This window comes from Cervus elaphus, chromosome 4 (assembly GCF_910594005.1).
Source record: "Cervus elaphus chromosome 4, mCerEla1.1, whole genome shotgun sequence".
NCBI classification, from domain to species: Eukaryota; Metazoa; Chordata; class Mammalia; order Artiodactyla; family Cervidae; genus Cervus; species Cervus elaphus.
The window spans coordinates 53,100,052-53,111,223 of NC_057818.1; the positions used below are offsets into that span (position 1 = coordinate 53,100,052).

Sequence of the window (11,172 nt, forward strand, 5' to 3'; positions counted from 1 at the left end):
CTCCAATGTCCAGAGGCATGGGGAGGAGAGGGTCAGGTGTGAGTGGGTCCCTCCCTGGTCTCTCCCAGTCAGGCCGTGCATGCCAGGGTGGGGGAAGAGAGGTATGTGATAAGATGCTGGTTGCATCTGTGGGCCCCAGACGCCCCCTCCCTCATCCTCACTCCTCCCCTGCTCCCCTGCTTCCTTCTCTACCCACCCCTGTCCTCCCCCAGATCCCTCCCCTTCCACCAGCTCAGTCTCTGCAGGGAGAGGAAACCCCCCGGGACTGTGGGCTTAAGGGGGGCCATTCTCCACCCTGGGGATTGGCAGGGGTGCTCAATCTCCTCAGTCCCCTTTCTCTCAAGTGCTCAGAGCTTTGGGATCAAACAGCCTCAGACTCAAACCCATCTCTGCTTCTTTCTGCTGGATCGGCCACAAGATTCTGTAACCCTGGCCTCAGAGTTTCTGGGAGGGAGTGGCAAATTCAGATGCCTACAAGGTCCTGGCGAGGGACAGGGTGGCCAGGTGTGGAACTCTGTTCCCTTCGGAGTCCGCAGCCTCACTCAGCCACGGCCCATCACCAGGTGGAGGAGACGCGAGTTTCATGATGCCAGATCTGATTTTTTCTTCCTTTTTTTTGACCTAAAAGAAATCTGGACTTTTCAGTGAAATGACCTAGTGCTTTAAATGTTGGGTAGCAAGCTGTTGTTTCGTGTATGCATGTGTGTGTGTGTGTGTTGGTTTTTTCTTTTTTGGCCACGTGGCTCGGCAGGTGGGCTCTTAGTTCCCCGACCAGGGATTGAACCTGTGCCCCCCACAGTAGGGCTTCCCAAGTGGTTCAGTGGTAAAGAATCCGCCAGGCTAATGCAGGAGACGCAGGAGATTCAGGTTCTACCCCTGAGTTGGGAAGATCCCCTGGAGGAGGAAATGGCAGCCCACTCCAGTATTCTTGCCCGGAGAATCCCATGGACAGAGGAGCCTGGCAGCCTGCAGTCCATGGGGTCTCGAAGAGTCCAAAACATGGCTGAGTGACTGAGCAATCCCCCTGCAGTGGAAGCACAGAGTCTTAACCATTAGACGGCCTGGGAATCCCTAGCAATTTTCATTTTGGTTTTGTGTTTGTTATTTCGGGAGTCTTTTCTTTTTTTTCTATTTTGTTAGCAAAACCCTGGGCAGGTGTAAGGAAATCCATCTGGGGGAGGGCACCCACTGGCTTGGAGCGTGAACGGGGCTCTCCCTTCCCTCCCCACCTCCCGTCCTCTGTCCCAGTGGAGTCACCTCCCTAGTTCCCAGCACTGCCCTGCTGTGTCCCCCAGCCCCCCACTTCCAGATGTCTCCTCTTGACCTCCTGTCTCCCTCTCTCTCTCACCCCCTCTTCTCTCTCCTCAGACACCCCCCGGGCCTCGCCTCAAGGCGCGGGCCCAGTGGTGTGGGGGGCTGTGGGGGGGACACTGCTGGTGCTGCTGCTTCTGGCTGGGGGGTCCTTGGCCTTCATCCTGCTGAGGGTGAGGAGGAGGAAGAGCCCCGGAGGAGGAGACGGCGGCACAGGAGGGTCCTACGACCCGAAAACTCAGGTCTTTGGGAATGGGGGTCCCGTCTTCTGGACGCCCGCGGACCCTGGCCCGCTGAGGCCGGAGGGCAAGGACGAGGAGGACGAAGATGAGGAGGAGAAGGCAGAGAAAGGCCTCATGTTGCCTCCGCCCCAGGCCCTGGAGGACGACTTGGAGTCCCAGCTGGATGGCTCCCTCATCTCCCGGCGGGCGATTTACGTGTGACCTCCCCCCACCCACCACCCAGCCCACCCAGGCAGACAGACAGACAGACTGAGACGGACACAGCGCTGCGCACCCAGCCAGCCAAGGGTCCCAGACTGGTTGAACTCGTTTGTCCGGAACACACTGGAGTTCAAAGCTACCTCCCGCTTCCTTTGCTGGGATGTAGAGGGTGCTGGAATGTCACACACTGGACTTCTGAATCCCGGGCCGCAGGGAGCGGGGGAGGGCCCCCCCAGGGGGGAGGGGGGCGCTGGGGGATGGGGACCCACAGAGCACCACCCCCCACAGAGACTCTCAGTTTGGGCTCCAGCCTGCCCTGGCCCCATGACACTCAGGAGTTAATAAACGCCTTGGAGGAAAACATCCCGGGGTGTCTTGTAATACATCAGACCCCCTGTTTGGGGGGTGGGACAGGGACTGCTAGGTCCCAGCGGGTGGGCGCTGGAGAGGGGGAGAGTGGTGGGGGCTAGACTTGGGGCTGGTGGAAGGGAGGACTCTGGTCACTTGGGTCCTCGACGGACATACTGGATGTCCGAGCCATCTGAGGCCCGGGGAACTGGGCTTGGGCTGGCGCTTGGATGCCGGGCTTCAAGGACAGCCTTCCCAGGCCAAGTGGCCAGACTGGCAGGAGAACTGAGTTCCTGGGCCCAGCGGGGCTGAGATCATGGGCTCCTGGGCCCTCAGGGGTGGTGAAGGCCTGGGATCTGATCCTCTGGGGGCATCTTGGACCCGACCTCCCCGAGTCTGCTGAGGACATTGGGAGGGAGGACTTGTCACCTGCATTCTCGGGGTGCTAAGAAACCAGGGAAGCCCCACCTGGGGAGGACATCATGTCGGCCTTTCCTGCCTCCTTCCTATTCCCTTATCCCCAGGCTGGGCCCAAGGAGCGGCTCTGTATCCTTCTCACTGCCCCCTCCCCCATTAGAAAATCTTCCAAACTCGGGCTGGTGACTGGGGGCGAGGAGGGAGGCAAGGTTAAATCCAGTCACCTCCACTCTCCCGAGCCCCACGACCACCTCAGGTGGCCTTCGTCTCTGCTCCCGAGGCTGTCATGGGACTCAGTTAAGGCTGCACCCAAACACCCAGCGTGGGGTGGAGCACCCGGGAGAGGCTGGGCGAGTCTGCTTCTTCCACCAGCATAGCCTTCCACCCGCTCTGCAGCAGACACAGCGGTGGCGCGCAGTCAGAGGAGCAGTCTTAGGATGAGCAAGTGTGTGGACTGAGCGGCAATTACTCTGATATTTCCCCGACGCTCTGAGAAGCCCTCCAGAGGATGCCAGGCTGTGTAACAGAAGCTGTGGAAATGAGATGGTCCAGGGATCCAGACAGCATTCCCTCGGGCAGCTTTCCTCCTCCTCTCTGTGGTGGGGTTGATGGAAGGGGGAGGCCCGTGGGTGGGGCCTTGGCACACATGTTATTTCCTCTGGTTGTTTACCGGCTATACGACCCTGTCCTGTCCTGGCCGGGCCCCCCTCCCACCCCAGCGGCCGCCGCCTCCCCCAACGGGAGGGTAATGCCGGGAGAGCAGGGGCGGGAATGTGGTCAATCTGGCAGACAGTGGGTCCCCAGGTGTCCCTGCTGGGCCCCTCCTTATGCATCTAGAAAAACACCAACTGTGTGCCAGACCCCGTCCCTTGGACCGCACAGTGTGGAAATTGGCAAGTAAACAGGTAATGGCTCCAACAAGGATTCAGGAAGTGGGAAGTGTCACAAAGGAGAGATCCAGGAGTGGAGGGGGGCGAGGTCACAGTTCTCTCCACCCCTTTTCCTGTGAGGTTGGAGGCCCTCTGATGCTCTGCCCAGGATAACTTCTTTCTGTATATTGCATGAGGGGTTCTGATCCCAAGCCCAGAATCTCGCCCACCCCCAATTTTCTGCCTTTTCGCTCCATTCCTGGTCACCTGTCTTCCCCTAGCACCACACTCTCCCATCAGCTCTCTGCTCTGCTCCCTCCTGTCCCTAAAAACAACACAAGGCTTCCTCTGGAGGACCTTGGCTCTGGCTGGCTGTTCGCTTTTCCTGGAATGTTCTCATATCCTCATGGCTCGCCCCCTACAGCTACTTCGGGTCTTTGCTCAAATATCTCGCAGTAAGGCTCTCTCCGACTACCTTTGACTACCCTGCTCTGTCACTTAGCACTTCCCTACTATAAGTAAGGTGAATGGCATTGGCATTATGTGGCATTATGTGTCATTGCCTTTATATATATCAAAGTGAAAGTGAAGTGAAAGTGAAGTCTCTCCGTCGTGTCCGACTCTTTGCGACCCCATGGACTGTAGCCTACCAGGCTCCTCTGTCCATGGGATTTTCCAGGCAAGGGTATTGGAGTGGGCTGCCATTTCCTTCTCCAGGGATCGAACCCAGGTCTCCCGCATTGCAGACAGGCGCTTTACCATCTGAGCCATGAGGGAAGTATATATGTATAATTGGTTTTTTGGCTGTCCTGGGCCTTCATTGCAGTGCGCAGACTTCTCATTGTGGTGGCTTCTCAGAGCACAGGGCTCTAGGCATGCAGGCTTCAGTAGTTGCGGCTTGGCGGCTCTAGAGCGTGGGCTCAGTAGCTGTGACGCATGGGCTTAGCTGCCCCGCAGGATGTGGGAGCTTCCCGGACCAGGGATGGAACCCGTGTCCCCTCCATGGGCAGGTGGATTCTTATCCACTTCGACACCAGGGAAGTCCCCTACGATTACCCTCTATCATTTGCTGTCACCTGGCATATTAGCTAGTATATCTATTTCTCTACTTGTGGCCTCCCTGCTCAACAAAACATTCATCCCAGGGGACTGGGGCTTTTGCACGTTTTGTTCGCCATTCTAAAGCACAATAAATGCTCAGTGAGGATTAAATGAATAAAAAGAATGGCCTCTGCCCTTGGGAGAGGTGGTGACTCAAGGGTGGGGGGGTACTGGGAATAAGGTGCTGCGTGGCTTCCTCCTGGAGACTCCCTCATGCTGTCCTCCTCCTTGTAGAGACACCCAACACAGCCGGAGCAGGGGCCACAGGCGGCATCATTGGGGGCATCATCGCTGCCATCATCGCTACTGCTGTGGCCGCCACGGGCATCCTGATCTGCAGGCAACAGCGGAAGGAGCAGAGGCTGCAGGGGGCAGAGGAGGAGGAGGAGTGAGTGAAGGGTCCTCCTAAGAAGTGGATGGGGGAGGGGTCCCAGGACTGGGGTGCACAGGGTGGGGGAGGAGGCTGGGAGAAAGTCATTGGTAATGGCTGTGACCCTGAAATGGCTCAGCTTCTCTGCATACCAGTGCCGAATCAAATCTTCAAGACAGAATTTGGGATAACTGGCAGGCTGCTGTCCAGAGGGTCGCACCACTGAATCGACTTAGCACACACCCAGAAAAGAGTAGCTTTACTGCTTTGCCAAGCAAAGGGGGACACAGCAGGCTACTGCCCTCAGAACCCAAGTGTCCTAAGTTGGGGAAGATATTGAGAAATTTTATAGTAGTTGTTCAAAGAGGGTGCAATCATCCCGTGGACATTCTTCTGATGGGTTGATGGTGAGGTAAGTAGGAGTCAGCAGCATCAAGCTTCAGGTCCAACTGGTCTGGGGTCTACATGCTTGTGGGCCACTGACCATCATTAATCAGTTGCTTCTCCCACCTGGAGGGGATTTCTTTATCTGCACAGTACCTTAAAGATATTGTTGTGTATGTATCCATTAATAGGGAAACAGGACCTTGGCCCAAGGCTGCTCTTAACTGTTTGTTTCTCCCTGGTTTTGCATCTCCTACTTTCCCTAAGTAACAACTGCTTGAATCTGCCCATTGGCACTCAGGGAAGGCCATGGAGACTGAATGAAGGGTGTTTCCTATAAACAAAGAAATGGGGGACACAGAAAGGCCTTGTGCCCCAGGAGCCCCACAGGACCCTGCACGGTATCAGCTCTGTGAAACAGAGTGATCCAAAATGTCAGGACTTAAATGGGGTGGAGAGGAGAGTTTATTTCCTAGAAATCATGGCCATGACAATTCTGCTCTGTGAGTAATCAGAGTCCAGGTTCCTGCTGTCTTCTTGTTCCGCCCTCCCTTCATTCACATTCCAAGACGGCTTCCTTCTCTCTTACCATTGTCTATGTACACCGACAACCAGACATGGCCATCCTGGCCTCAAGGACCACCCTGCCTGCCAGTGGGAAGGGGATACGGAAATAGAGGGCGGTGTTGTAAGGGAATCACATTCTCTCATTTCCCATTGGCCAGGGTCTAGTCACACGGCTGCCCTAGCTGCAGAGGAAGCTGGGAAATGTAGTCTTTATTCTGGGTGGCCACATGCCCAGTCAAAATCTGTATGACTGTGAAAAAAGAGGAACCTGGATATTAGGGGAAATTAGCCCCACTTCTTTCTGTAGAGCACTTGTTATGAGAGGCATCTTGACATCTCTACAACATCTTGTAGAGACTTGATGAGAGGCATCGTACTTGTGATCTCAATGAAGCCTCATATCCATTCATTCATTTGTTCATTCAGTAAGTAATTCAGAAAGTATTCCCATGGAGCGAGGCCCTGAAATTTAGGAACACAATGATGAGACAAAACACTTAAAAGATGTCCAAAAAAGGGCTTCCCTGTTGGTCCAGTAGTTAAGAATCCGCCTGCCCATGCAGGGGACACGGGTTTGATCCCTCATCCCACAGGATCCCACATGCTACGGAGCAACCAATCTTTTGCATCACATATATGGAGCCCGCACGCCTAGAGCCTGTACTCTGCAACAGGAGAAGCCCACGCACCTTAGGGAAGACCCAGCACAGCCAAATAAATAAATAAATAAACCTTTTTTTTTTAATGCCCCAAAAATAATAAATTTAAAGCACAAATAAAAGATATCCACACACAACATATCATATCATGGAAACCTGAATTCTCAGACAGAGCTAAGGATACACATCTTCTCAAAGAGGAAACAGGTTTAGAGAGCTGAAATCACTTGCTGAAATTTGTTCAGCAAGAAACTTGAGGGCAAAATGGTTCTGAAATAATACGACCCAGTGTGTGTGAGGGGAACACTTGTTAAAAATACACCTTCCTGGGCTTACTCCAAACCTACTAAATCAGCACTTTCACAAGAAGGGCTTGCCGTCCATATTTATAACAAGCTCCCAGATGCACATGAAAGTTTGTGAACCAGTCTTCATCATCTAGTCAGTGCAAACCAACAACCTGCTGCTGTTCTCGTCTTCTAAGCCAGTGAGACCCAGTGGTGTCTGAGATGGCTCTGGTCTTGGCCTCCTGGGGTTCACAGTCTGGAGGAGACAGATCCATCCCCAGACGGTGACAATCCAGCATGGCTAGGAATGGGCTAGGGAAGCTGAAGGAGCTGAGCGCAGCTACAGAGGGCACCTGATTCAGCCTGAAAGATCAGGGAGGGCTTCCTGGAAGCAGGGACATCTGAGCTAGGGATTGAAGGTGTAGTGAGCACCCACGATTATTATATATACGGGATACTCTGGTCTGTGAGTGTGCAGAATGATGGAATTTAATATAGTTTGGGGGACAGGAAAGCATTTTGCTCATTCTTTTCATTCTCTCTCTTTTTTAAATGATTTATTCATTTGGCTGTGCTGGGTCTTTATTGCTGTGCCCCGGCTTTCTCCAGTCACAGCAGTCGGAGGCTACTCTCTAGTTATGGTGCACAGGCTCCTCGTTGTGGTGGCTTCTCTTGTTGCAGAGCACAGGCTCTAAGTGCACTGGCTTCGGTATTTGCAGCCTGTGGCTCTAGATGCAGGCTCAGTAGTTGTGGCCCATGGGTTTATTTGGCCCATGGCACATAGGGTCTTAGTTCCCGGACCAGGGATCAAACCTGTGTCCCCTGCAGTAGCGGGCAGATTCTTAATCACTGGACCACCAAGGAAGTTCTCATTCTCTCTTTCTCCAAATATGTCCTGATAACTCCTCATTGTGTGTTCTGGGAACACAACACAAATCTCATTTTTCCCCCCTCACACTATTTGCAGCAGGATACAGTTGTTGAATGAGATCAGAAGTAATATTTCAAATACAAACTCAGTACATGCCCCATTAGAGACACATAGATAGCTATGATCCTATAACAGGAACTCTGGATCCTCCTGGAGAGTCAGGAAGACTTCCTGGAAGAAGAGAAATTCATGGAGTGAGTAGCAGACAGCAGGGCAAGGGGAGGTGGGTGGTGGAAAAGAGAGATCAGGTGGAGGAAAGAAATGTGCGGTGGCTCTGGAATAGAGGGGCTCTCAGGGCTTAGCCTCCACCTGACTTACCTCCTACCCCACAGACTGGAGGGACCTCCCTCATACAAGCCACCGACCCCAAAGGCAAAGCTGGAGGAACCGGAGATGGTAAGCACTTTCCCTGAAGCCCAGGCTGCCCCCACCTCCCCTCCCACCTTCCCCCACTGAGGCTGGGGCTGGGATTGGGGAACTGGAGGGAAGAGGCTGTCAGGGTAGGGAGGTGGTCTTGACTTGTCCCATTCTCTCTCCCATCGCAGCCCTCCCAGCTCTTCACCCTTGGGGCCTCGGAGCACAGCCCACTCAAGACCCCCTACTTTGATGCTGGTGTCTCATGTGCCGAGCAGGTAGGAACTCAGGAAAGGTCAAGGGTGGGTTTGGGATCTGAGTGTAAGGGCCTCCTTACATAAGAGGGGGCTTCTCAGGTGGTGCTAGTGGTAAAGAATCTGCCTGCCAATGCATGAGACATAGGACTCTGGGTGGGTAAGATCCCCTAGAGTAGGAAATGGCAACTCACTCCAGTATTCTTGCCTGGAGAATCCCATGGACAGAGAAACCTGGCAGGCTACAGCCCATGGAGTCCCACAGAGTTAGACATGACTGAGCACGCATGCAGAATCTTACATAACAGATCAAGTTTTAAAGGTTACAACTCAAGTTCAGGGCTGTATCTCTGGTCAGAACTTAGACAATTGAGATGTATTTAGGATTCAGTGAGGACATTCATGGTTTTGAAAGTCCAAGGACAAGGGATGAGAGTTCAAATCATTCTATCTAAATCACTCTATCAAAGAGGACCAGTTGAGTATCTCCATTTGCCGGATACTGTGCCTGGAGCTGGGACAAGACAGACAGTCACTCCCCTCAGTGGCCTCCTGGAGGTCAGGGGTTGGATGTTGAGTTTGAGAACAAATCAAGTTTCAAGGCTAGAGCTTAAGTTTAGGTCAAGATTGAATTCAAAGGCTCAGGGGGAAAGACCAGGGTTTCAGTGATCAAAAGAAAAGGAGAAGCTTAGGATCAGTGGGGTAGGGTCCATGCTCTGAGCTTCGAGTTAAGAACCACCTACATGATTGTCCCAGTGCAGTATCAACCCAGGTGACAAGGGGTGACATAGGATGAGGTTAGGTCTGGTTGGCATGGGGAGACAGTGGCCAGGATTTGAGGGTCGAGGAGCAAACTGGGATTCTGTGTCATGCTCAAGAGGTAACCTTGGATTCATTCCCTCCCCATTCCCAGGAAATGCCCCGATACCATGAGCTGCCCACCTTGGAAGAACGGTCGGGGCCCCTGATCCGTGGGGCCACAAGCCTGGGGTCCCCCATCATGGTGCCTCCAGGGCCACCTGCTGTGGAGAGGGTTTCCCTGGATCTAGAGGAGGAGGAGGAGGAGGAAGACTATCTGGACAAGATCAACCCCATCTACGATGCCCTGTCCTACTCCAGCCCCTCTGAGTCCTACCAGGGCAAAGGCTTTGTCATGTCCCGGGCCATGTATGTGTAAGCTGTCATGGCCTTGCCCTTTCACCTCTCATTTTTTGATATCTTAACTTTCTGCCAGGGATCTAGGGTCCCTGACCTCGGGCCCAGCCACTGTCAGTTAGCACACATGCATCTCATCTTTGACTTCTATGTTGGTGGCTCCACTGTGACCTCTAATCAATGATCTCTGATTCAGAGAAATTGGCCATGACAATGGAAACCTGATAATCTTAGGAGGGGCTGGAGAAGGTAGGTTTCTGCACAAACTCTTACCCAAGGATTCCCCAGACATAGACTATACCTCTCACGACCCACCATCTCCAGACTCCTCCCAAATCCCAAAGAAGACCCCAGACCTGATTTTTCCTCAGGCAGTAATTCCTAATAGCTCTGCTGGGCTGGGTGTTGGGGACAGCCTGCTGCTCAGACCTGAGCCCTCCAGGCGGCAGAGCCTCTCTCACCCATTCCCCACCCTGTCCCCTAAAGGTGGAGGGAGGGGATTCCCCAGCCTCCTGCAGGCAGGAGTCTCAGGGTACAGACCCTTCTTCCCTGTGCCCCCACTATCCCAATTCCTGTCTCCAGAGAATTAAGCCCCAGCTCAGGGCTACATGGGGTGAGCCTCATGCAGAGTGTGCCTTGCTGATGCCAGCCTTGGAAGAAGAATTTGCTGTTACTTTGAAGACTACTGAGTCCTTTTACTCCGGCCCACTGGGATTGGACCCAAGCATCTCCCTGGGGGTTGGTGGGGGGAGTGGATCACCTGGGGCAGGGATAGGGGATGTGATTTTTTTTTTTTTTAACATAGCATTTCCTACAAAATATGAGTTTGTACTTTGACCGGTCTCAACTGGTGTTTTCTGTGAGCTGTTTAGGGGATAGGGGTGGAACATAATGGGTAATGAATGGCGGGGGGGGGGGCGGTGGGCAGGTCCAGGGCTTGAGGGAATCAGTAGACTAGAAGTTAAGATAGGTTACAGACAAAAAGATATGAAAAAGATAATTAAGTGAGGGGATAATGAGCAAAAATGGATAAGCCATGGTTAATGGAAGGAGCGGGAGGAGTCCAGGGCATAAGGAAAAATAACAGCAGTCTAATGGCTAACGGACAGAAATAAACGGAACAAAGTAGGAATAACAGTAACTAAGTACAAGGGGCAGGGGTGTAATGAGTAAGAGTAGGCCAAAGGCAAAATTATGAATAATGTTGTAATAGGAGCTCAGGGCATGATGGGTAATAGATCTCAATGAATGAGCCAGGGGTAGAGGAATGAATAAGGGAGAATTAGGGGCCACAGGCAAGTTGAGCAATAGAGATAAAGCCTGATGCTCAATTAAGGTACAGCTAGAAGAATGCGGGAGGAATTTTCTGGTGGTCCAGCAGCTAAGACTGCGCTCCCAGTGCAGGCGGATAGGGTTCCATCCCTGGGCAGGGAACTAGATTCCGCCTATTGCAACTAAGAATTCACAGGTCACAACTAAAGATCCTGCATGTCCAGCCGTGCAGCCAAATATTAATAGATACATACTTTTCTAAAAAAGAAAAAGAATGTGGGAAATGAACAGGCGTAAAATGGCTAAGTGTCGTACAGGCAACCACGTTGAAATGAATGGAGCGGAAGGCATGCTGGGTAATGGGATAGGAATGAATGGGCCAAAGATAGAAGCTTCAGTGACTGAGGCAAGGGTTGGGGGAAAGGCACAGAAAGCATGATGGGTAACGAA

General features: G+C 52.9%; 1 protein-coding gene across 2 annotated transcripts in view; it reads left to right on the forward strand.

The window, feature by feature from the left end:
* Nucleotides 1-10,284, forward strand: part of NECTIN2 (nectin cell adhesion molecule 2) — a 33,587-nt gene extending 23,303 nt beyond the window's left edge. The window contains exons 6-9 of one of the 2 annotated variants that reach the window (XM_043899440.1): nt 4,724-4,877; nt 8,020-8,083; nt 8,233-8,319; nt 9,209-10,284. In XM_043899440.1, the coding sequence (XP_043755375.1) occupies nt 4,724-4,877; nt 8,020-8,083; nt 8,233-8,319; nt 9,209-9,472 (569 nt within the window). In that variant the 3' untranslated portion in view covers nt 9,473-10,284. Of the gene's footprint in view, nt 1-1,368; nt 2,119-4,723; nt 4,878-8,019; nt 8,084-8,232; nt 8,320-9,208 lie in introns of those variants that run through there. The other variant, XM_043899441.1, reaches the window with a different exon arrangement.
* Nucleotides 10,285-11,172: the final 888 nt, after the last annotated feature.